Genomic DNA, 25,611 nt, shown 5'->3' on the forward strand with positions numbered 1-25,611 from the left:
CTTGTTGATACCTTTCAATTAATGTTAGTTAAAAGTCATGTGCACAATTCATAAGGATTTCAAATTATTAACCAAATAAAAATAAAATTCATTTAAAAGCTATAAGTTTACTTAAAAAATACTTTAAAAGCTAAAATAATTATTCAAAAAATCCTTGTAAATTTTTTTGAAAATCCTAAAACTCACATAAAAAGAATTCTGAATAATCCCTACAAATCCTTGAAAAACCCTTATAAAGTTCAAAAAATCACAAAAAAATGACATGCTTTATAGAAAAAATGTACGATGAACATGTTAATTCGTTGTTCCATTTTCTTCAAAGTACTAAGGTACGTAGTTCTAATAGTTTCTTGGAAACAATGGATGACAATGAGGAATATAAATATGTTCATCATTTGTTTCATTGTATTCTATAAATTTATGCCATTTTGTGATTTTTTGGATTTCGTTGAAACTTTTTAGGGTTGTTTGAGAATTTGTAGGGATTTTCTAAAATTATATATTTTTATATTCTTCTACTAGGATTTTTCAAAAAAGCTCTAAGGATTCTTTTAGTAATTTCTTAGCTTTTCAAAATATTTTTTAAGTACTTTTTTGGCTTTTGTCATAAAAAATCAAAATTTAATTTAAGCAATTGTGAATGTTCAAGGAAACAAACATCTAACGTACGGGTAAAAGTTATCAGGATAAAAGTTATCTAACGTATGGGTAAAACATCTAACGTACTAGTAATTCGAATTAGACTCGAGCCATATTCGGATTGGATTCGAATTGACTTTTTTTAAGAAAATTGGTTTTCTTAATTGAATTGGATTGGATTGAGAGTGATTGGATCCAAAAGTCCAAGATAACCAAATAGTAAATAGGTCTTATATTGTATATTAATGATTTGGCTTAACTGATTTTCTTTTCAAAAAAATCAAATGATCTAGCAACCCTTCTCTTTCCCTGAAAGTTAAAACTCTAACTTGAAGCTGTAAAGTTGAACCTGCTGTGTAGTTGAACATGTTGTTAAATTGTTGTTGAACATTTTGTTGTAATGAATTATTAGTTATTTATTTATTAATGAATTTTTATGGGATTGTTTGAATTAAATCGTATGAAATACTTCTATTATCAAACACTTTTATATTGATGATCGAGCCAAATTTTTTTCAAGCATCAGGATTTGGATAAGTCGGATATGATTCAATCTAACGTTTGAAAATTCATATCAAATTGGATTGAATTAGTCTCAAACTCTAATTGTTTCATTTTGAATTCGATTATTGAAATTCAAAGTTTGTTCATAATGGATTGAATTAATGCCTAAATCTGAACAACACATCGAACTTTCAACTCTAACCTAACGTGAACACTAAGTCATTAAACTTGAATTTTTTTTTGGTAATATCGAACCAAAATAAAGTTAGAATATGAAAAAGTCAAGGCATCAAACTTGGATTAGACCACACCTCATGGCACCAAGTGGTGGTGGTAACGAGTTCATATAGCTTACATGAACATACTTATGTCGACGTTTATTATTAAAGCAAGTCTTCTGTAGAAGACTCTTCTGATAACATAACATTGTCGCAAGTCTATATTGTTAAACAGATTACTGTTAGACAATGTCTTTTAATTCTTCATATTTTGTAAATTAAATGGTAGTTTTGCTCTTGACAAGACAAAAAAAATAAAATCGTACAACATTACAGTTTACACGTAAGTTCCGATCCGTATCAATCATTTGGTTTTTGATCATGAGTGCGATAGATTTTTTTTTTCTTTTTAGTCACTTTTTTCGGTCATAGATGAGGTTGCTCTTTATGCTAAATGTTTGCATGTGCAAGGAATTTCAAAAGCAAAAAATGGGGGGAAAAAACCAACACAAGGAAAGAGAAGACAGGACAAGAATTGACATTTTTCATTAGCAATGAAATCTGTCAAAAAAATTTACAAGGAGAAGCTGTTTTCATTCCAATAAAACCACACATCATGTTACTACCTAACCATAGCACCAACCCCAACACCCCACCCCAACCGCCCAAAACTACCTTTCAGAGATACACAAAGAATTACACATTTAAACCCTAGGTGCTCTTCCAATCAAGAATGTACACGGCGATCTTGCAGCGCAACAGGCAGGCCAGAGCTGAATCAACTAGCAGCACCTCAAAACCTCCCAAATAAGGCAGGCGGGGCAGCACAGATTGTTCCACCAGGTTAAGAGGCCACCATCATCACACCAAGAAATGTCAATGATTACTCGGTTTCTGCTTGGTGTTGTACTGTTGTTCCTTTCTCTCTCCCTCCCTTCCTGCCTCTCTCTCTCTCCCTCCCTCCCTGCCTCTCTCTCTCTCTCTCTCATCACGATCTCTTCTTTTTCTTATATATTTTTTTCTTTTGATGTTTCTTAAAATCCCAACTTCTGCTGTCAAATGAAAGTCAAATAGCCTAAAACTAAATGTACAAATATAACTACAGGCCAGAAGTGGGATCTGTCTTCAAGATGTCCTCCACTCTACGGTATTGAGCAACCAAATATTCCACAAGCAAACCTGAAACAGTCAAAGGGAAGGAAGCCAGAATATTACACTTACCCGAGAAACTGGCTTTCTCTCCCCCCCAGTACTTGAGCCAGAAGCACAGTGATGTGATTCCAGGTTTCTGCATCTGTTCTTCAAATTCTTCCAAGCCGCTTCAAGCAATTGAAGCAAGACTTAGCCTGCAAAATGATCACAGAAAATGCAACCAGAAAAGCAATATAAAAAATGAACATTATAATGTGTATACGTCAAAAACGGATCCAAGTCAGAAAAATGCATGCCTCAAGTCTTGTATTTTTCCAGCGTCTGCTTTGGTGTTTGCCTTCAGTGTCACGCCATCAATTCCATGTGTCTTCACAAAATAAACAAGATAGTTACGAGTAGTCAGCTCGGGAAAGTACAACATAATATATTCAAGACAAATGAACAAGTTTCATTGGCCAACAGGCTTTTGCTCATTTAAACTGCTAATAATCAAGCCTCGAAAGGAGGCAAGGAGACAATTGGATTAGTAGGCGGTGAAGGGGAAAGAGTGGGAAAGGTAATTGTATAGACACACTAATAGATAAAAGAGTATAAAGATAAAACCTCAGATCCATCTCGCAAAGCTATATTGTCCTTCAAACCAACATCCTTGGTGAGCAAGCCAGAAACTGCCTCAAACGAAGGAATCGAAATCACACCCTGGTCAACACTTCCTTCTGAACTGCAACTTGTAATACCGGAATTGTCTGTAACTAAAACATCACTGAGTGGAGCGGCCATCCCTAAATCTTCTGCATTATTGTTCAACACCAAATCCTTCTTTGACAATTCATGCTGTGCTACCATCCTTGGTGGTGAACCCCTGTCTGCCACAGGTGTAACATCACACTCAGCAGATCCCACACTCTCCGGCAATGGAGACCCAAAATTCTGAAGCACTGAATCAGGAGAAACTGAAGCCCCACCTGGGCTAAGAGACTGTTGTTTCCCAAGCTGCCTAGGTACATCCTCAACAGAACATTTTCTTTTAAGAGGTCTGCTACAATTATTTTCAGGACTTGAACTACTTGAACTTCGTACTTGCCGATCACCTAGAGTCCTTGATGGTCGAGGACGCTTGTAACCCTCTGGATAGACAAAAGCTGGAAGTAGCCTTCTACGGATATGGGACACACATATATCCATCCCTGGCTTCCAGTAATTGTACATGTTTATCGAGTCCCTAAACTCATCAACTGCTGTACGTATATCAAACTGTTGTCCCTCCTGAGCAACCTCTCCTTGCTTCCTTTGCAAGCCCATAAAGAATGCACAATGAGCACACTGCCGAGATGGATCAAACAAGACATGTGGATAGGGATGGCACTGCAGTTTCCCAAGAGTATCACGCTCTATCTGAAGATTCAACATATACAAAGGTCCAATCAGAGAATAATTAGATAAGCATCCAACAAAGAAAAAGAACTATACAAAGCAAAGGAAAAGAAACGCAAGTAAGTGCAATAACTAGAAGAATAACAAATGCAAGAAAGGCCTTGGCCAGGCAGTTAAAATCCATAACAAGATTAATCCCTACCTAGTTTACTGAAACAAGAAATCACATATCTTACCATCAAAGTCAACTGCCTAAGCCGGGATTCCACCCAACCTCTCCAAGCACGCAAATCATCGGCGCCAGCTGCAATTATGTCAACTTGCAGATAGTTTTTATAGATCTCAAAGAACATATACTGCTCAAAGAGAGAACTCCAACGTGCCTTATTGAGCTCAATATCCTACCATAATCAAATAAAATAGAGTATGGCATCAGTAGGTGTCCAGCAAAAAAATGAAGGAAAACAAACTTCCAACCACCTCACCTGACAGATTTTGTTACCATGATCAAGCTGTTCGATCATTACTCTGAGAGTACTTGGTGAAACGTTGTAGCTAGAATTCATGCAAGGATATGCAGGTGTGATGATAGGCATGTGGTGTGTACGATCTCGGTGATTCCTACGAGGATCCCAAACAGGAAATCCAAGCTCATCCTCTTCAATTTCACAAAGCATCACAGGGTTGGGCCAACGCCATTGGGTATAGACTCTAAAAAACCGAGAAACCAGCATACTAGGCACTGCATTTGGGTAAAGCTGACATACTCGAGCAACAAGAATTGCCCAATTTACACCACCAAGAAACCCAGTCACCTAAGCCAACAGAAGAATAGATTCAACAACAAAAAATAATGATAATAATAGTAAAAATCGAATTGGGGTAGCAAAAAGCCATTAAAAACTGTGGAGCGATGTCAAAAACTCACATTTGAGTAAACGCCCCTTCTTCTAGCCCAAAACTTGAGACACCGAAGTGTAGTGCGAAAATGCTGAAACGGAAGATAATTTATGATGAGATCAAGATCAACTGCACATAAAATCTGCCAATGGACCATAAATGTATTGCAGATAAAAGCCACAGGTAGAATCTATAGTATACAAAGATGTATCGACAGTAAAAAGAGCAAAAAAGAGAGACAAAATTGTGAGCCCATATTCATGAACATGAGAACCTGAACGTTAGGAACTAGCTTAAGAATTTGATCTGCAACCCTACATCCATTTAGACTTCGAACAGTAGCTTCATCAACATTGTATAGCACCGAAACATGGGAGATATCCAAATCCTGCATAAATGTTTGTCACTAAATTAATATAATCATCTGGATCAAGGGTATGATGTTGATGTTATGTTTGGATTTCTATGTGTGCGTGAGTCATTATAACTATAAGAAATAAAGATGAAAACAATCTAAAAATGAAGAATTATACAAAATGTAAAACAGTAATCCAAAAAATTTATAAATATAAATAAATAAATACAGCGTCAAAAGACACTTCGAATATGCACTTTATATTGTAATAAGAAAAATGTGATGGGCTAACCAACAGGATACACTAGAATATCAACTGCCCTATGCAAAAATTAACATGCAATTCCACAGGACATGATACAAGTACATGTTACAAAACTTCGACATAAGCATTGCCTCATCGGTCACACTTACCAATCCCTTTAAAATGGCACGAGAACAGAAACAGAAAAACATAGAAGTACTTCATAATGATGAAGCAAAGTGTAGTCTAAAGAAATTTAAACAAGCTATCAGGAAGAAAACTAACTGCTACTTACTTCAGGTACAACCAAGACAGAAACACTTGCATACAGAAGATCAATAGAGATCCCATCAAATTTAAATTTCATCACAGGTACATGGGCATCAGGAACCGGTTGCAGCTCAGTAACTTCCTCCAATTGCGCCAAAATATCATGGAAAAAGTAGAAAAAATCCTCCTAGTGGCACAGGGTGCAAGTGAAACAAGATTAAATATATGTTGCAAAATCAATGAAAGGGAGCATATTGCTAAATTCAAATCCAACACTTACATCTCGGCTGATATATGATGGCCCCACACATAAAGCATCTATGTCAGCACCAGGACCATTAACCTACATAACATAATGTAAATGAGAAGTTTTATAGAGACAGAATGAGGAAAAGAGGAAAGCTATTACATCACCATCACAAATTAGGACAGAAGCCTCCAGAAGTATAAACAAAAAACACTCCGTTAAGTTTTTATTTTTAAAGGAGCGCTCTGTTAAGTTCTCTTTTATTTTAGAGGAGCGCTCTATTAAGTTCACCATAAGGTCATATAAAGTATATGAACTGAGCATGGATGCTGAAAGCAAGTCAGGACAAGATATACTAAATGAACCTAATACCAATATTTAAAAAAATGAAAATGTACATAGCACGATGCTTGAACCTTATAGTAATTCTCTGCGGTAAAAGACAAAAGCACATTAAACCACCATATAACTCCAATTCAGTAACAATATATAGGCTCTTCAAACATCAATCACACCTCCAATATTGTTCAATAGTAGGAATATCAAAATGCTAGACTCTACCTACAATATAAAGCTCTTCAAACATGAATCAATGTGTCAGTTTAAAATCTCAAAATGTGTTTCAGCAAAAGGATGAAATCATAAATTTCTTACCCCCAAACGACAAGAACCAAAAGTGAGTATCAACGCATTAGCATCCTCAACCATTTGATCTGTGTACCCTCTTATGCGAGTAAGTTGCTTCACCCAATCTTTGACAAGCTGACAAGTTGCAGCATAAATCAATATGCAGAATAAGTGATTGAGAGCAGATGTTATCAGGGAGAAAGGAATACATACAAATGGGAGTAAATGAATGTAAAACGAGTGTATAACAGAGATGCAAGTGTAATAAAAGCACATGCAGTCACATAATTAAGTAGAAAAATGTAGACAGGTAGTGACTGGAGCATGAGAAAACATTCAGTAATGCAACTACAATCCAACTCCAGGATTTCTATCATTCTTTCAGACTATAGCAAAAATAAGTGATTTTAGCACTTATCAAAAGAAAACTGACTCTTGCAGCCCGTTTACACTCATGTCACAAAGTATTGTAGGAAAAAGAAAGTGAAAAATCTGATCCACCCCACCACAAAACATAAGCGGAAAACAGTTACAGATAATGTCATTGGTTGAGCTCCTCACAGTCTTGTTATCAATATTGAGTCAGTTCGTTACTAGTGTTTTAGATGGCTGCAAAAAGTTAAGACATGATTTGAACACTACTGGAAAAAGAACTGAGTGTTCGGCAAGCTAGTGATGTAGTAGTGGACAAATGTTGGTTAGTGTTTTTTGCATTAGAGGTGCAATTCTACTACTCTAGTTTTTTTTTTCTTCTTCTAAATACCTATTGCAGTTCCACCTTTCACGCATAAGGTCTTCTTCTCATTGATTGAACTCCTAGCTGTCTTCTAGTTAACATGACAATATGTTCATCCTAAATCTCAAATTATCAACCCTTAAGAATAGGAACGCTCGGCAAGTTTTTGTTCATTATAATTGCCAAAAATGCTTAAGTCCAGCAGAGTTCATGTTAATGTAGAAGAGGTCACCATAATTGCTGTAAACAGTACTTAGTGATCCAATATAATGTAGATGTGGAAATCTCAAGTAAATTTTCAAAACTATAGATTAGAAAAATCTCATTAGATTTTGTAAATAACTAACCCTAAACCCAAAGTCGCGGAAATATGGAAAAATCAAATTGGTGAGTAATATACTAGCATATTGAACTTTTTAATGCCACAAATAATTCAATGCAGTAGAAGATAAACATCTACAAAGCTTCAGATCATAAAGAAGCTTGGCTGACTGATAACAGAACAAAATTATCAATTTATTTTGAACAATTTAACACATCCCCTCAATCCAATTCTTTCCATATAATCCTAAGATCCTCTTTTTACATGACGGTCAAGACATAATTAAACCATAACCTGAGCTCGAATATGGACACAATTGCGCATTCAGTTCATGTCAAAAATAAATAAATAACATAACTTCAATCGAAAGTAGATAATTCATATACCTCTCTAAGGCGAGCCAAAACCGCCTCCCTCTTAGCAGCCTCGTCTTCGCTTTCGTATAGACCAGATTCAACCAAAAACTGGTAAACAAACAAGCAACAATCTTTAAACCAAAGTATAAAAAACGAGAATTGCAACTTGAAAAAGATGATCAAGAATCAAAAAAAAAAAAAAAAAAACCTTCTCCAATTCACGAGTTCTCTTCAAATCCGCAGGAGCAGGTCCCGCCATGGAAATCGGCTTCGTCACTCCAAACTGCATCACCAATCCCTCCGCAGTCCCCATCTTTTAACTCCACAAAAACGCTGTAATTTATTCAAAATCAAACCGAAATTCGGCAAATTAAAGAAGAAAAAACCCTAATTATGCGATGATCTATCTAAATTCTATGAATGAATCTGAAATCGAGATCAAATTCAAAATACAAAATCGCGATCAAAGAAAAGAAAGTAGAAAATTGAGAATTAAAAAATCGGGGGTTTAATAAATTGGAACCCTAATTGAAGGAATAAAGAAGTATAAAGAACAACCCTAGAAAAATCGGAAGGAGGGACGAATTGTAAGGGGGTTCCAATTGATTTTGGGGGAAGGGAAGAGGAGAGAGAAAGTGAGATTGATCGGTTAGTGTGTGAGTGACGGCCAATTTGATTGAGAAGAGAATTTTGTGATGAAATGAAATAAGTTGATTTATAAATAGAGTAAATAAATGGGAGTAAATAAAGGGGTGGAAAATAAATATGTTGAGATTTTTTCCTAATTAAACATGGAAACGGAGATTTTTTTCCTAATTAAACATGGAAAGGGAGATTTTGAGGAATTTACGTCAGGTTGTTGGAGTATGAATGTATGATGTATGAGATATAAAGAGTCCACGCGGGTATCTAGTCAATGCTAGTAGCCTAGTATGCTACTCCAAACTCCCATAGTAGTAATTGTGTCATACATACTATAGATTGAAACTTGAGAAGAATTTTGAAACTTTGGAACTCACAAACTAACTCAATAACAATCAATATCAAGAGAAAATGTGATTTGGAAGATGAAAAATCTGATTTACAACAAGAGCATGATTAGTAAAAATTTGGTTAAAGATGTGTAGACATCGATTTAAATGGGCTCGAACATATTTTCAGATACTCACTTATTTGGATGATGTATTTTTAGTTGTTTTTCATATCTACTTTCATATCTCATTTATCAATGAATGTAGATGGTGGATGGCTTTTCAATAAATGATAATTTTCTTCTTGTAAAGAAAAAGGAATCAATATCAATAAATTATATGTCCCTTATTTTTGCCTAGGTGATATTCACTTAGGGGGTCTTTTAATTTTTAATGTCCTAACTTTTGCCAGGAAGATCCTGCGGACAATTTTCTAATAATTTGAATAAGAGTGTTTTGCCTTCTTGAGAGAGAAATTTGCCAGCTCTGAGTTGAGATGAGTATGGATTTAATGGTTCAGAGTGGTTAACACTAGTAATAAAATACTCTTGTAGCCATGTTTAATTATAATTTTTGTATCATTGAAAAGTGTTTAAGAAGTACTTTAAAATAAGATCCATTTATAATATAATTAAAATTTATATTTATATTAAAGTAACATATAAAATAAAGTATTGACTATACTAATGTATTAAAGTAACTTATTGCAATTGAAATTAGCGATTCAATTAGAATTAGGGTTAACGTATTAAAGTAATCAACTGCAATTAGATTTAGAAATTCAATCAAAATTAGGACTTTTCTACGAAACCTATTAATGTTAGAATTAGAACATTTCAAGTTATTACATTATAACTTTTGTTGTTTTATTCAAACAAAAATACTTTCAAATAGGATACGTAATTTGAAATATTATAAGTTTTGTACTATTGGATAGTACTCTAAATATGCTACGTAATAAGATTCAGTTACAATATAATTCTACAATTTATGAAATAGAGAATGCCATGTAGGATTACCATGTCATTAATTTTTATTTAAATATTTTAAAAAATAGAGTTCTACATATATATAAATACATAAAATTAGAAGAGTTTTGGATAGGCAGAAAATTAGAGTTTTGTTTCGAATAAACAACCTAAATTATTATATTATGTAAATTGAATATATTTTTGCGACCTAATTCAAAATATCAAAAAAAAATTGCCATTGAAGGGTGTTTGAATTATGTTTCAAAATTAGATCCATTTTACAATATAGTTTTTGTTAAGTCATGAAAATATATTTAATTAGATGATGTGTAGCATTATTTAGTCTTTCTTTTAGATATATATAGTAATAGCTATAAGTGTAGTGTGCAATATGTGATTATAGCATTTGATCATATGTCCAATTTATAAGATTAAATTATTTGATCTTCAAAATCTCAGTCTCACTCAATTGAACCAGAGCAATTTAGTATTGCGACAAAATTCATTACTATATGATCATGGCTACTTTTGTTAGGAAGTTATTTTCACATGATAGTGATAACTCAAACATAGTACAAAGTAAAGAAATATCTTTTCCGATTAATTTTCAAAACTGGACTATACATAGGTTACATATCGATACAATTTATCAAATAGGAAAATGTGACTTTAAGATCGCTTTTTCTATTAAGCATCACGAGGAAATCACGAGTTTAAATCAAGAATTTCAAAGTATTAAATTACTTAATAAGACATCTATAGGTAAATACTTAAAAACATATAGATATATTCATTTTGGTATGATTCAAATAGCCTTAAAACCACTGTCTAGAGAAGGTCTTAATTGTCCAATATATATGGCTCTAAGAGATAATCGCTTAGTTGGCTATAAAGGTTCCCTTTTAGCTATGATTCAAACTAATATTTGTAATGGCCCAATCTACTTTAATTGTTGTCCAAACTTTACAGTAGACTTAACCGATCCATGGATACTAGACACTTTAGTTCTAGATGTCCATCTTTCAAATAATTGAACAGTACAATTTAGGGAATATGTTAAAATTTTGCATTAATTTACCGTGTCTATTTTAGACTTCTATCTTCTCAACTAAATCCAAAATATTTACTTCATCCCACTATAGATGAAACTATACTCTTAAAAGTTAAAACTGAAAGTGCAACTACTTTTACTCCTGAAAAATTAAAATGGAATGAAATTACTATTCCTAAATAATTTTTAATTCATTATAATCCTCCTCCTAGAAATATTACTCAAAAGAAAATTGATCAAACTATCGAAGAACCTGATGGTCAAGTAATAATAAAGTTAGGTACTAATTTTGAAAATGTTAGACCATCAACCTCTTATGAAAATGCTCGACCTTCATATGAAGAAAATTCTTATAATAATCCTCAAATGTCTGCTTCGAAAAATTTACATTTTGAAGAATCTTCAAAATTTCGCTATAAAAACCCAATACCTGAACCAGTAGGAGAATCTTCTACTAATTCCAATTCACATACTTCTTCAGCCATGAAACCACCTACCTTTTCCTATATGAATGTTATTAAAAAAGAATTTCAAATAGACTTAGAATATATTCATAATGATTTTTATTCAAAACTAAATAATGATAAAAAAAGATTGGTTCTTTGGATGTTTTGATCAAATTATTGCTAGAAATCATGTCAGATTAGAATGGATTTCTGATATGAAAAAATTAGAAATTAATATTCCTTTTTCACCTGGTTTTCAACCTATACCATAAAAAATAATATATTTTACCCTTTCAGTAAAAATCAAATAAACATGACAATTAGTTTAATTCAAAGTTAACCGAAATTCAAGTTAATAATAATGAAGGATCTTTTGTTATGGCTCCTTTTAAAAGGGGTAGAGAAGATGACAACTCCTCCTCTACTAGTTTAGGTGACATAAAAAAAAATATATCACCAAAATATAATATTCAAACCAACTTCTCACTACCATTTCAAAACAAATAGAAATATTATCTATAAAACTAGAGTAAAAAAAAATCTCCTCATATTGATGATATTACATCTAAACTAGGAACATTATCTATAAATAAAAAGGAAATAAAATTTCCCTTCGACATAGTTGCTCGGTTGCTCCGCATATTAATACTTCAAGTATTCCTATATATCGTCAAAAATCTCTTAATTTACCTGAAAAAACAACTCCTCTAATTAGTAAGATTGAAGAAAAATTATCTAACCTAAGCACTTTCAAGTCAACTAATAATATTAATGTTTTGGATAAATATAATTCAAATAAACTAATCAATTCAGATGATGAAGAAAATGAAATCAATAAAATAAATAATAGTTCTTGGAAAAATGTCTCTAGTAGAAATTATTATACTAGACCTACTCCACCAGATATTCAATATGAAGAAAGACATAAATTCAGAGACTCACAATATGATGGAACTGCAGTTTATGAATGGAATATTGAGGAAAATCAGAATATGAAATATTAAATGTTCTTTTCGAAATGAATATGGCCATAATTACTTATAGATCAAGGAATTGTCAAGAACATATCATTATAGATTTTCTCACAACTGGTTATACTGGTCAATTAAGAAATTGGTGGGACAACAGTATTAATATGGAAACTAAAGTTCAAATTTTTAATCACATCAAACTAGAAAATGAACAACAAGCCTTAAATGGAAGCCCGATTCTTATTAATATGATTGCTATGCATTTTATTGGTAATCCAAAGGAAGAAATGTCAACAAACCAAGTAGTCCTTACTAATCTTAGGTGTCCTACACTAGATGATTATCGCTGGTATAAAGATGTATTCCTTAGTAATATTTTTAGACGAGGTGATTGCAATAAATCTTTTTGAAAAGAAATGTTTATATCTAGTCTTCCATCCCTATTTTCTCGAAGAATATTCCTAAAATTAAGAGAAAGTGTGGGTCAAGATGAAATTCCATATGATAGTATGACTTATGTTTCTTTTTAATTATTTTCAACATCTGTTCAAATTCTCAAAACATCTATTCAAATTTTTAAAACTAATTTCGTTTACTTATTAATCCTATATTAATAAATGATCTTTTCAAAATCAAAAATAAATTTCAACACTTTTATTTTCAAAGTTTTTATAAATTCTTTAACGAGATTAATTTCAATCCATTTTAATTTTTTAGGAGTAAAAGTAGTTGCACTTTCAGTTTCAACTTTTAAGAGTATAGTTTCATCTATAATGGGATGAAGTAAACATTTTGGATTTAGTTGAGAAGATAAAAGTCTAAAATAGATACGGTAAATTAATGCGAAATTTTTAACATATTCCATTAAAAAATGCTCCATCCGAGCTTCAAAATATTATGAACGATATTTTCAATCCTTATACTCAAAATATTATAGTCTATTTCTTGTTTTAAAAGAGAAATTTAAGATTCTTTATTAGTTATTGTATTTACTTGTTCAAATATAGATAAATATTGTAATATAGCCAAATCTTTTTGGTAAACTGGTGCAAGAAATTGAAAAGATATTTTCTTTCCCATAATATTAGTATGAACACCCATACGATCAACTGAAAAAGGATAAAGTTGAGTAATAAAAGGAGTACCAAGTATAGTAATAAAATTTAGTGCATGTAACAAATAAGTAAATGCATATAAATGGGACCAACGGGACCACCCTTACCCGGACCACCTTTTCTCCTCTTAACGGCTGACCAACGGATTTAACAAGGGCTGACCAACACTTTTCTAAACCAATTTCATTTACTTATTAATTAGATAATAATAAATGATCTTTGCGAAATCAAAATAAATTTCAATACATTTATTTTCAAAGTTTTTAACTATCTTTTAAAAGAAACACATATATGAATAATAACTTACTTTGATTGAACTTGAATGAACTTACACAAGGAGTGAGTAACAACTAATTTTGAGCGAGAGGCTTTTGTATCTTAATCTTAACATTTGCTCTCTATTTTGTACCGAAGAAAACACACTTGATTTTCTACGAGGATACAAATAGGCTATTTATAATACATGATTTTTGGTTATTTGTAAAATACATTTGATAAGTATTGCCGCTTGTAAAGAGAAGCAGTTTTCTACTTGAGTTCCTCTGATAACTTGAATTTTGTATCTATTCCTTTGCTGATAACTTTGATTTTTGGATTTTTGCTTAAATAAATCCTTGGCTTCATGTGACTTCATGTGGAGTAATATGTTTTTCATGCTCGTGGCTACTTTTGCATATTTTGGAGAATGATTTCTTTGTCTTCTTGTGATATTGTCCTTTTGTGCCTTTGGGTGATGAATGTATAATTCATCAGATAGTCAGGTGGTATACCGGATATTTGATGAGTCATCATAGGAATACCTGCATTGAAAATGTAAGTAAAATATGTCTCTTATTTTTGCCTAAGTGATATTCACTAGCGGATTTTTTATTTTTAATGCCCTAACTTTTGCCAGGAAAATCCTGCGGGCTTATTTTATTTTAAAGATAAATTTTTTTCTTTTATTGTAAATGAGGGTTTTGAGCACAAGGTCCTCCGAATGGGTCGTCAGGTAAGGAATGGACTGATGAGCCGGATGAATGGTCTGAATTTCGGATTAAGAGTTGAGTTTGTCTTTTGAGAAGCTTGATTTCCTTTTTGAGTAACTCAATTCCGGATTCTTGAATTTCTGGCTTTATGGTTTCTTTTTCCTTTTGTGGAGTAGGAGGATTAGGAATTTCTTTAATTGCTTTGATAAGTTGATTATCTGCAACCATTTGATCTTGAACAGTCTTTAATGAGCAAAAATTTTCAATGGCAAATTTTTCCCACCACTTGATCTTGAATTCACTTACTAAAGACATGGGAAGTGGTGTTTGATACCATTGAATAATGTTATAAGACCAACACATTATCCATGGGACATCGAATTCTCAATGAAATAATGAGTCTGTGGAATATGGGGTGTTAGTTTGTACATGACTGCAGAAGAAATCATAAGATTTTTGTACTTCCATCGGCCATATTTGTTGAGAACTTCCAAAGTGGAGCCACCATTCATAAAACCATATGGGGAAATTATTTGGACATTGAGGACAAATAGAAAAGAACCATGAATAATTAAATGCTCTAAGTAAGAATACTCGAAACCATGCTATCTGATAGTCGATATAATTATATTCTTGTGGCTGAAAGGGGGCTGAGAATTCCTTTGGAACATAAGTAGATACCCATTCAGTCTGTGGAATGATCCTCTTGATTTTGCATTTTGAATAGGCTATGTATTCACTATGCTCAATTTCTACGGACTTGGTATCAACAAGTATGAATTCATAATGTTGTATAATATGAGCACTATAAGAGGGGGGCCGGGGGTGAAGTATAGTGAGATAATAAGCTATACTTTTTGCGGAATTAAAAGTAAACTTGGGAACAAACAATGGGAACACGAGAGATTTAGCGAGGAAAAACTTCCTAGGCCTAGTAGGAAGAAACAACCTCGACCACAAGGGATTTTAAACAACTTTCCACTATAATAGGCCAAAACAACTCTGATTACAACCTATTACTTTTCTCTCGATTCTCAACTTAAGTCACTCAACTCAAGTTCCCAACGACAGTTCCCACAACTGACGTTTCTCTCAAACTTCACTCGAAGTTCCTTTCTTTTTCTCTTTCTCTTTCTCTTGCTTCACTCAAAGCTTCTCACACTTACAAGAGTTCACTCAAACCCTTTTTCTCAAAAATACACTTTGAAAATATGGAAGAGTAATAAACTCGATTAATGTAAGTATGAATTCTCTTAAGGAAAAGGCACTGACTCTTTTAGATAACTTAAGACAAATTAGCTAAGTCAGACACACTTTGTTCAAATGAATTAGGCGCCTATTATTATACAATTAAGACAAGACATGTTCTCCACTAATTAACCATTATCACATGATCTCCATGATGTTAATTAATTAATTAAATAAATTAAATATTCTATGTCAAGTAATAAATCCACTAATCCATACTTCACTTCATAAGAGAAGCAGAACACATTACGTGGTTTTACAAAACTTGAAGAATAATTAAACTCATTTAATTTAATTAAATACTTGTAGTTAACTAAGCCACTAAATCCACTAACTACATAAATCGTGTAGCAGTAGCTTTAGGTGTGCAATCCAATTTTTAGGAAATAAATAAATTAAATACTTTATCTAGTTTTTAGGAAAAATATCTTTTTCAAAATATCTTTAATAAAACCCGAAAAACAGTTTTATATTTTAAAATCCGAAACATTTTAAAAACCGGAAATATATTAATTTTCGAAAACTAAATCTTTTAAATAAACGGTTATTTCACCAAATACCCCCGACAAATCAAAAAATTCACAATATACCCTCAATGTTTCAGAAATGCATCGTATACCCTTGAGTTTTCGAAAACGTGCACCAGATACCCTTTTGCCTAACTGCCGTTAACCCACAGTTAGCTTTATTTACAATTTTGCCATCATTAACCCTAATTCTAATTAAACTTAACCTAATCTAAACCTAATCCTACCCCTAAACCCTCCCCCTTACCCTAACCCTACCCCTTGGCAGCCCCCACCCCCTCCCCTCCACCACCCAGCCTCTACCCCTCCCTCTCCCCCACCGTCGATGTTTGGCCGGCCTCCCCCACCGCACCGACGCTGCGCGTGCCGGCCACCCCCTCCTCTCCCTGCGCGTTTGTTCGCCACCCCTCACCCTCCCTTTCGAACACAAAACCCCCACCACTCTCCCTCCCTTCCCCCCGCCGCACCTCCCACCCCCTCCCTCTCCCTCTGCCACAACCTCCACCCCTCCCCCTCCATCTGCCGCAACCCCCCCCCTCTACCGCAACCTCCACCCCCTCCCCTCTCTATTTTCGTCGCGCAACTCCCACCCCCTCCCCCTCCCTCGCCGCAACCCCACCCTCTCCCCTCTCTGTTTTCATTGCGCAAATCCCCCGTCTGTTTTGTCGCAGAAACCCCTCCCCCTGCTCGAAATCACCACGCACTTCCGCTCGTCGGAGCTGCGCGTCGCACTCGCTTTCTCTCTCCTTTGTTCGTGGTTGAAATCTGATTAGGGTCGGACGCGCAGGGAGTGGTCGACGATGCGTCGGTGGGGTGGGGGAGGCCGGCAAAAGTAGCCGCGGTGGGGGTGGGGGAGGCCCGCACACACTTGGCGGGGGAGGGGGAGGGAGTGTGGCTGGGGTGGGGGTTGGGCCTGGGGGTGGAGGGGTGTTGGGCTGGGTAGGTTAGGGTTTGGGGTGAGGGTTTAGGTTTAAGGGTTAGATTAGGGTTAGGGTTAGATTAGAATTAGGGTTTAGGATTAATAATGGCAAAATCATAAATAAAGCTAACGGAGAAATAAGGACGTTAAAAAAAGGGTATTTGGTGCGCAAAAATGAAATGTCAGGGGTATATGGTGAATTGTTGAAACATTGAGGGTATATTGTGAATTTCTTGATTTGTCGGGGGTATTTGGTGAAATAACCGTTAAATAAAATATAAAAGATAAAAGATAACATTTGAAAATCGGTTAAATTAAAATAAGAAAATCTTTTTAAAATCTTTTCCTAACAAACTTAAACTAAATTCCTAAAATAGTGGATCTTAGTTAAAACAACTCTAAAAACTCTAACAACTATATTGGGCACAAGTTTAACTTAGGCTCACAACATTAGAGTCTCTTAGGAGTTCCTAAATCAGTTTTAAGTCTTGTTCCCTAACCTTGTTCCTATAGTGTCAGGTCTGTTCCTTTCATGGGAACAGAACCAAGTTCCTTTGAGAATTCACCACGAACTTAATTAAGCTTTTACTCAACCTTAACATGAAGATTAATAAATACCCTAATGTATTCTAATCTTCATTCCATGCTTGATTCTTCATCTCTCGAACATCTTTACTTCGATCTTGATTAATTCTCCGTTTTAATCTTCAATCAAGTATTCTCTTAGCTCGAGAATGAATTACCTTGCAACAATATAAATAAAATATACTATGTCTTTTGTGGTTAAGTCATCTTCAAAACTCAAGGGTCAACACATAAAACCTCTGAGTTTTATAAGATGTTTCAGGTCGATATTGATAATACATTGGGAAAAAAGAATTAGTAAATTTGATAAGTTCAGGAATTTGAGGAGTTTCTATGAAACGAGTAAGGAATAGGTGTTCCATATGAGGTTTTGTGATGTATTTGTGGGTTTCGGAATTTGTAGATTGGGATTTTTGAGTCGTTGATTTTGAGTTTGAGGTTTGAGTAGGATACTTGACTGCTTGGGAATAAGATAAAGGTGGAAAATCGGAAAACGCGTCGAGCTTATCTGATGAAGATGTTTTCTCACTTGATGGGTGGAGCTTATGAAATCTCATCACATAATCTTCTGGTTTTTGAATACCTTTGCCTTCATTAGAATCTTGATTCATTTTGCCTCCTGTAATAATTGAACTTTAATTATTACTACTATTGCCTTTTCCTTGTAAAAATTCTCTAGTTAAAAAATCAGGAAGAGAATTATTTTCTCCTTTTATATATTCAATTTGAAAATCAAAAACTGATAATATAGCTTGCCATCTGGCAAAAATTTATTTTGAAACAATATTTTGAACATCCTTTTGTAGTATTTCTTTAGCAGATTTACAATCTATTCGTAATAAAAATATTTTATTATAGAGATCACCTTGATATTTTGAAATACAAAGAACAATAGATAAAATTTCCTTTTTAATAGTTGAATAATTTTTTTGAGAACCTATCCATAGGCCGGAATATAATCTAATTATTTGTTCATTTTTATTTTCAGGTAATTTTTGTTTAAGAATTCCTCCATAACCTATGTCGAATGCATTTATTTCTATTATCATGAATGCATTGAAATCTGGTAGACCTAAACATGGAAGGGACTTGACCTTTTCTTTTATCGTTTGTATAATATGTGTATGTTTAGGTGACCAAGCTGGAGGATTTTTCCGTAACCTTTGGTAAAGACATGAACAATTGTCTTAAATTAGGAAAAAGGTCTGAAATATAATTAAGACATCCTAAAAATCTTTGTAATTGATTTTTGTCTTTAATTTCATCTGGAAATTTGTTGCAAATTCTATAGCTTTATTAATCGGTTTTATAGTACCTTGGAAAATATCATGTCCTAAAAACCGTATTTTAGTTTGAAATATTTTCATCTTAGGAAAAGAGACGACGACTAAACCATTTTTTTTTTTTTAATAACATGTAAGAAAGTATTCAGGTGTTTGAAATGTTGATCTAAGGAATATGAAAATATTAGGACATCATCAATATAAACTATAATATTTTGAGTATAAGGATTGAAAATATCGTTCATAATATTTTGAAACTCAAATGGAGCATTTTTTATTCCAAAAGGCATTACATTCCATTCATAATGTCTAAAAGGAACATTAAAGGCAGTTTTGTATCTATCTTTTTCCTCTATTTGAATTTGCCAAAATCCACTTTTCATATCAAACTTTGAAAAGATTTTTGCATTAAAAAGATGACTCAATAAATCTTTTTTATTAGGGATTGGAAACCTGATCCATTGTAAGACTTTATTAAGAGGTTTATAATTAATTAATAATCTGGGAACCCCTCTTTCTTTTTCCGCTTGATTCATAACATAAAAAGCAGCACAACTCCAAGGAGATTTAGATGGTCTAATTAAATTTTTATCTAATAAGGTTTGAATTTCCTTTTTATAAAATTCTAACATTTCTTGATTCATTTGAATAGGTCTTGCTTTAGTAGGAATAACTTTTTATGAAAATTCCTTTTCATAGGGGAGTGAAACCATGTGTTTTTTTCTTTCCCAAAAAGCATTAGGCATATCTGCACAAACTTCTTCTTTAAATTATTGTTCTAAATCACATATTTTCTTTTGAATATAAGGATTTTTTAATCTTTCTTCTATTTTTAGGTATGATATTTCTTGTTGTAAAAGAGAAATTTGAGATTCTTTATTAGTTATTATATTTACTTGTTGAAATATAGATAAAGATTGTAAATATAGCCAAATCTTTTTTGGTAAACTGGTGCAAGAAATTGAAAAGATATTTTTTTCCATAATATTAGTATGAACACATGTAGGATCAACTGAAAAAGGATAAATTTGAGTAATAAAAGGAGTACCAAGTATTATTTCATTATTTATATCTTTTACCAAAATGAATGTATTCTCAAAGCAATAACCTTGATTACAAATAATATATGCATTAGGGAGCTTATATTTTATTTTTAAAGGTCACCATTAACACTATGTAACTTTTCTGTTGTTTTTTTGTAGAAGATACTAGGAATTAGTCCTTTCCTTATACAATTTTGATCAACTCCACTGTCTAGTAATGCTATAGTATTCAAGTTAAAATCATTACCTATTTTAAGTGAAATAAGAATATACCATTTTTGAAAATTTATTCTATCTATAATATTTATTTGATCTTCTTTAGAGTCTAGAGATGAAATGTGAATAGGAGGTGAGTTTGAAGTAGAAGGTTGATCCTTTAGACTATTATTTGATTCTAATAAAGCTATTCTAGTTTGAAGTTCTAAGTCTTTAGTTTTGAATTCTAACAATTGTTCTTTAATCTCTTTTACTTGAGTTTTAAGAGTGTTAACTTCAGTTTGTAAGTCTTTAGTTGTAATTTGTTTAAAAATATTAGGAGTTGGATAACGATCAAATATTTTTGATAAAGTAACTGGTTCAGTTCTAGTAGGATTTTCTTCTATACAAACAATATCTTTTAACTTTAAAAGGTATTCCTTTTTTATATCTATATCATTAATTTTGTCTATAAGTTCATATGAAAATTCTTTTTCATTATTATCTTTTGTAATAACATTGACAGAAGCAATGGGGATAATGTCTACATATTTTTTAGGTATAGTCCAGTTTTGAAAATTAATCGGAAAATATATTTTCTTACTATGTACTATGTTTGAGTTATCACTATCATGTGAAAATAACTTTCTACAAAAAGTATCCATGATCATATAGTAATAAAATTTAGTGCATGTAGCATATAAGTAAATGCATATAAATGGGACCAATAGGACCACCCTTATCGGGACCACCTTTTCTCCTCTTAACGGCTGACCAACGGATTTAACAAGGGTTGGCCAACGTCTGACCAACAGTTAGTGCAAGTTCTTAACTACTAAACCCGCAAAATTATGTATTATATGATATAGAGGTAGCTTTTAGTGAAAAATACTAACACTAGATAGTTGAACTAAACTTAATACATATAAAGATAATAGATTTTCTTTTTAAATAATCAAAACATAAACTATTCTAATATAATATAGCAGAAGTTTGTCATGGAATTGTAGTTACTAGCATGTTCACATAGGAAATGAATGATGTACATCAAAATCACTAAGAAACGAAATCACAAAAGGACGAAATAGTAACCCATCTTAATTTTAACACGATTAGTAGTACTAGTATGAGTAATTAGACTATTTTAGACTTAATATCGGCAGATCCTAACCCCCGACGATTTTTTGGCTCTGATACCAAGATTGGCCCCAGGACTGGACGAGTTTAGGACCGTCTCAGATGTGTTTCAGATTAATTATATAGTGAAAGGGGGACTGTCCAGTAGGTAATTAATCTCGTTAAAGAATTTATAAAAACTTTGTAAATAAAAGTGTTGAAATTTATTTTTGATTTTAAAAAGATCGTTTATTAATATCGCATTAATAAGTAAATGAAATCAGTTTTAAAAATTTGAATAGATGTTTTGAGAATTTGAACAGGTGTTGAAAACAATTAAAAAGAAACACAGATATGAATAATAACTTACTTTGATTGAACTTGAATGAACTTACACAAGGAGTGAGTAATACCTAATTTTGAGAGAGGCTTTTGTATCTGATTCTTAATATTTGCTCTCTATTTTGTATTGATGAAAACACACTTGATTCTCTACAAGGATACAAATAGGTTATTTATAGTACATGATTTTTGGTTGTTTGTGAAATACATTTGATAAGTATTGCCGCTTGTAAACAGAAGCAGTTTCCACTTGAGTTCCTCTGATAACTTGAACTTTGTATCTATTCCTTTGCTGATAACTTTGATTTTTGGATTTTTGCTCAAATGAATCCTTGGCTTCATGTGACTTCATGTGGAGTAATATGTTTTTCATGCTCGTGGCTACTTTTGCATATTTTGGAGAATGATTCATTTGTCTTCTTGTGATATTGTCCTTTTGTGCCTTTGGGTGATGAATGTACAATTCATTAGATAGTCAGGTGGTACACCGGATATTTGATGAGTCATCATATGAATATCTGCATTGAAAATGTTAATGAAAAGTAATTTTTATGAGAATTAATCTTTTGAAATTGAACAAATATTATTACAGCATCCTTTTTGGCAAAACGAGGCTCTGATACTAAGATTGACCCCAGGACTGGACGGGTTTAGGACCGTCTCGGTTGTATTTCAGATTAATTATATAGCGAAAGGGGGACTGTCCGATAGGTAATTAATCTCGTCAAAGAATTTATAAAAACTTTGCAAATAAAAGTGTTGAAATTTATTTTTGATTTTGAAAAGATCATTTATTAATATCGGATTAATAAGTAAATGAAATCAGTTTTAAAAATTTGAATAGATGTTTTGAGAATTTGAACAGATGTTGAAAACAATTAAAAAGAAACACAGATATGAATAATAACTATTTTGATTGAACTTGAATGAACTTACACAAGGAGTGACTAACAACTAATTTTGAGCGAGAGGCTTTGTATCTGATTCTTAATATTTGCTCTCTATTTTATACTGATGAAAACACACTCTATTCTCTACGAGGATACAAATAAAATATTTATAGTACATGACTCCCCCCCTCCCTGCTGCTGCACCACTATCCGCAGCCACTCTCTGCCTCCTTGCCACCGGCTTATCGGAGCCCACCACCCTCTCTCGTCGGGCAGTGCAGCACCATCCACTGCCTTATCCCTCTCTCGTATCTTTTCTTCCACCTCTCCCCACATAACTCTCTCTTACCCTACCCCTGGTGCGCTACTGCACCACCACAACACAACCATTGTTCCCCACGCGACCACCAAAAAACCCATCCCCTTCCTTTGAAACACCCTCCCTTTGCTTGTCACCTCCCCCATGTCCAAGAAACCCACAACCGAGAATTCTTGTTCTCTGTCATAACCACGATATTGAAGGAGTTTAGTGGGTAGATGGTGCGAGGAATCCTAGTGATAGATGAGGCTTGACGAGAGAGGAGAAAGGGGAAGGGGGTGGATGGGGTTGCAGGGCGTTGTAGGGAAGGGGGTGGCAGGATGGTGGCGGGGGAGGGGAAGGAGAAGGATGGTATGGGAGGAAAGGGGTGAATGGGATGGGTTTAAGGGGTTGGGGAGGTCGGTGGGTGGTTTTCGGGACTGGGGGTGGTTTTCGGGGGGTAGGATGGCTGGGTGATGGTGAGTGGGGGTTTAAAGTAATTAGGAATAATTAAAATTTATTTAGAGTTAATTAGGGTTAATTAGAGTTAATTTGGGTTAATATGAATGATTTGGGCGGAAATCGAACAAAGTTGACAGAAACTTAACGGCAAGGACATTTCAAGAATTTTCACCAAACCTTAGAGGTATCTGGTGAATATTGGAAAACACGAGGGTACTAGGTGAATATTAAGAAACCTCAGGAGTACGTGAAAAATCTGTTCTTTTTTATATGTCACTTTTTCAATTCCTCATATTTCCTCTCATGTGAGGCTCATTCATCTTACCTTAAAAGAAATAACTTTTTCTGTGTTCTACCGCGCGCTTCTACTTTATTCATTTTTTTGTAATTTTTTTTCTTCAATTTCCGTTTTATTTCCCCTCTCTTGACCCACCTTATAGTATGATGTATTAGACCTTATTATTTTGGACTTATTTTCAGTTCAGTTAAGTTTCGTTCAATTAATTTCAATTTTTCTCTGTAATTGAGTTTCGATCAGTTCAGGCCAGTTTCTTTTAGTCTAACAAAACAAAGCTTTAGAGTGCGTTATGCTCAACTTAAAAAATTAAGTTTTAGGTCCAATAAGTTCAGATAATTTCAGATAAGTTGCAATAAGGTCTAATAAGGGCAATAATTTCCAATAAGGTCTAATAAGGTCCAATAAGTTACAATCAGGTGCAATAAGTTCCAATCAGGTGTAATAAGTTCCAATCAGGTCTAATAAGGTCCTATAAGTTCCAATCAGGTCTAATAAGGTCCAAATAGTCAATGTTTAATAAACATTTGTATTATTGTCCATTATTTTGTTATTCATAATTTCATATCACTATTAGTTGATTATGTTATTATTAGAATTTTAATTAAAGTACCACAATGATTATATAGTATTATACTTGTATTAGTGTCTATTATTTTATTATTTATTTGTATTTTGTCTATTATTTTATTATTTATTTGTATAATATCTACTATTTTATTATTAATATTACTATTAGCTGATTATGTTATTATTAGAATTTTTTATTAAAGTACCACAATGTATAGTATTATACTTGTATTATTGTCTATTATTTGATTATTCATATTGCTATTAAATAATATTATAATCATTGTCAAATAATTAAGGTTAACAATAATAATAATTATTATAATTACAATATTTTGCAATTCGTCTTTAAATAACTAGAGATAACATAAAAAAGAAAAAACAGAAGGAAGAAAGGTGTTGAAGGTGGATGAGTGAAAATTGATGGGTGATTATGATTGGTGACTTCATGTTTGTGTCTCTAATGGAGTATTGGAGAAAAACAAAAAAAAAGAAAAAACAGAAGGAAGAAAGGAGAAGAAATGAATGAAGCAATGTCATGCAAAGCTACGATGATTTTGAGCATTTTTTTTCTCTTTCTTTTGTTTTCTTTTTATCTTCTAGTACATTCACATAAATGAAAGGAGAAGAAAGAAGAAGAAATGAAGGAAGGAGTTAATGCTATCTACTTACCTTCACATTAATGAAAGTGAAGTGAGAATTTTTTATATGTGCCAATTTTAACTTGTTAGCAATAAATGTTAATCAATTTTTGATTTTCTACCAGTGTTTTATAAAATTAAAATAAGACTATTAGATATATTAGTGGTGAAAGTTATGTATAGGCAAATATATAAATAGTAAATTTTTTTGTTAAATTAATTATCATAAGAGATAATTAATAATCATTATTTTTAAAAGGCCGAATTATAATAATTATTACTCCATAAAAAATTTTGAGGGGTAGAATTTACGTTAGTGGTAATATTTATGTTATTCATGGTCAATGTTTTTGTCTAATAAGGTCAAATAAGTTTCAATCAGGTCCAATAAGGTCTAATAAGTTTCAATCAAGTCCAGTAAGGTCTAATAAGTTTCAATCAGGGACAATAAGGTCTAATAAGTTTCAATAAGGTTAATAAGTTCCAATAAGGTCCAATAAGTTCCAATCATGTTCATCGCATTAATACCAAAGTCGGACTCTCCTAATGGCTTCCATGATTATAGACCTATTAGTATGGTAGGTTGTGTGTAGAAAGTGATTGCCAAGATTCTAGCAAGGAGACTCCAAAAATGTAATATCATCTCTCATTGGGCCCGAACAATCCTCCTTCATAAGAGGAAGACAAATCCTAGACGGAGCACTTATTGCTAGTGAACTAATAGAATCATGCAAGCGCAACAAAAAGGAGGCAACAATCC

The 25,611-nt window shown here is 33.0% G+C and overlaps 1 protein-coding gene across 1 annotated transcript; it reads right to left on the reverse strand.

Annotated features, from left to right (window-relative positions):
- Positions 1-1,887: 1,887 nt before the first annotated feature.
- LOC104883131 (nuclear poly(A) polymerase 4) lies at positions 1,888-8,786 on the reverse strand. The gene is made up of 12 exons (XM_010667585.4): positions 8,153-8,786; positions 7,975-8,052; positions 6,558-6,665; positions 5,937-5,999; positions 5,682-5,843; positions 5,062-5,175; positions 4,816-4,878; positions 4,373-4,702; positions 4,124-4,288; positions 3,117-3,908; positions 2,810-2,880; positions 1,888-2,707 (listed from the first exon to the last, which is right to left on the reverse strand). Exons 1-12 carry the CDS (start codon positions 8,255-8,257, stop codon positions 2,683-2,685), a joined length of 2,076 nt encoding a protein of 691 aa, XP_010665887.2. The 5' UTR covers positions 8,258-8,786; the 3' UTR covers positions 1,888-2,682.
- Between the last annotated feature and the right edge of the window lie 16,825 nt (positions 8,787-25,611).

This window comes from Beta vulgaris, chromosome 9 (assembly GCF_026745355.1).
Source record: "Beta vulgaris subsp. vulgaris cultivar EL10 chromosome 9, EL10.2, whole genome shotgun sequence".
In the NCBI taxonomy this organism is placed as follows: Eukaryota; Viridiplantae; Streptophyta; class Magnoliopsida; order Caryophyllales; family Amaranthaceae; genus Beta; species Beta vulgaris.

Bases quoted from the DNA above. Each gene is read 5' to 3' on its own strand.
- LOC104883131 (XM_010667585.4), bottom strand. From the start codon at position 8,257: ATGGGGACTGCGGAGGGATTGGTGATGCAGTTTGGAGTGACGAAGCCG. The intron at 5,844-5,936 runs GTAAGTGTTGGA...CTGTGCCACTAG, and splicing joins CATCATATATCAGCCGAGAT to GAGGATTTTTTCTACTTTTT. The intron at 2,708-2,809 runs GCATGCATTTTT...ATCATTTTGCAG, and splicing joins GGAAAAATACAAGACTTGAG to GCTAAGTCTTGCTTCAATTG.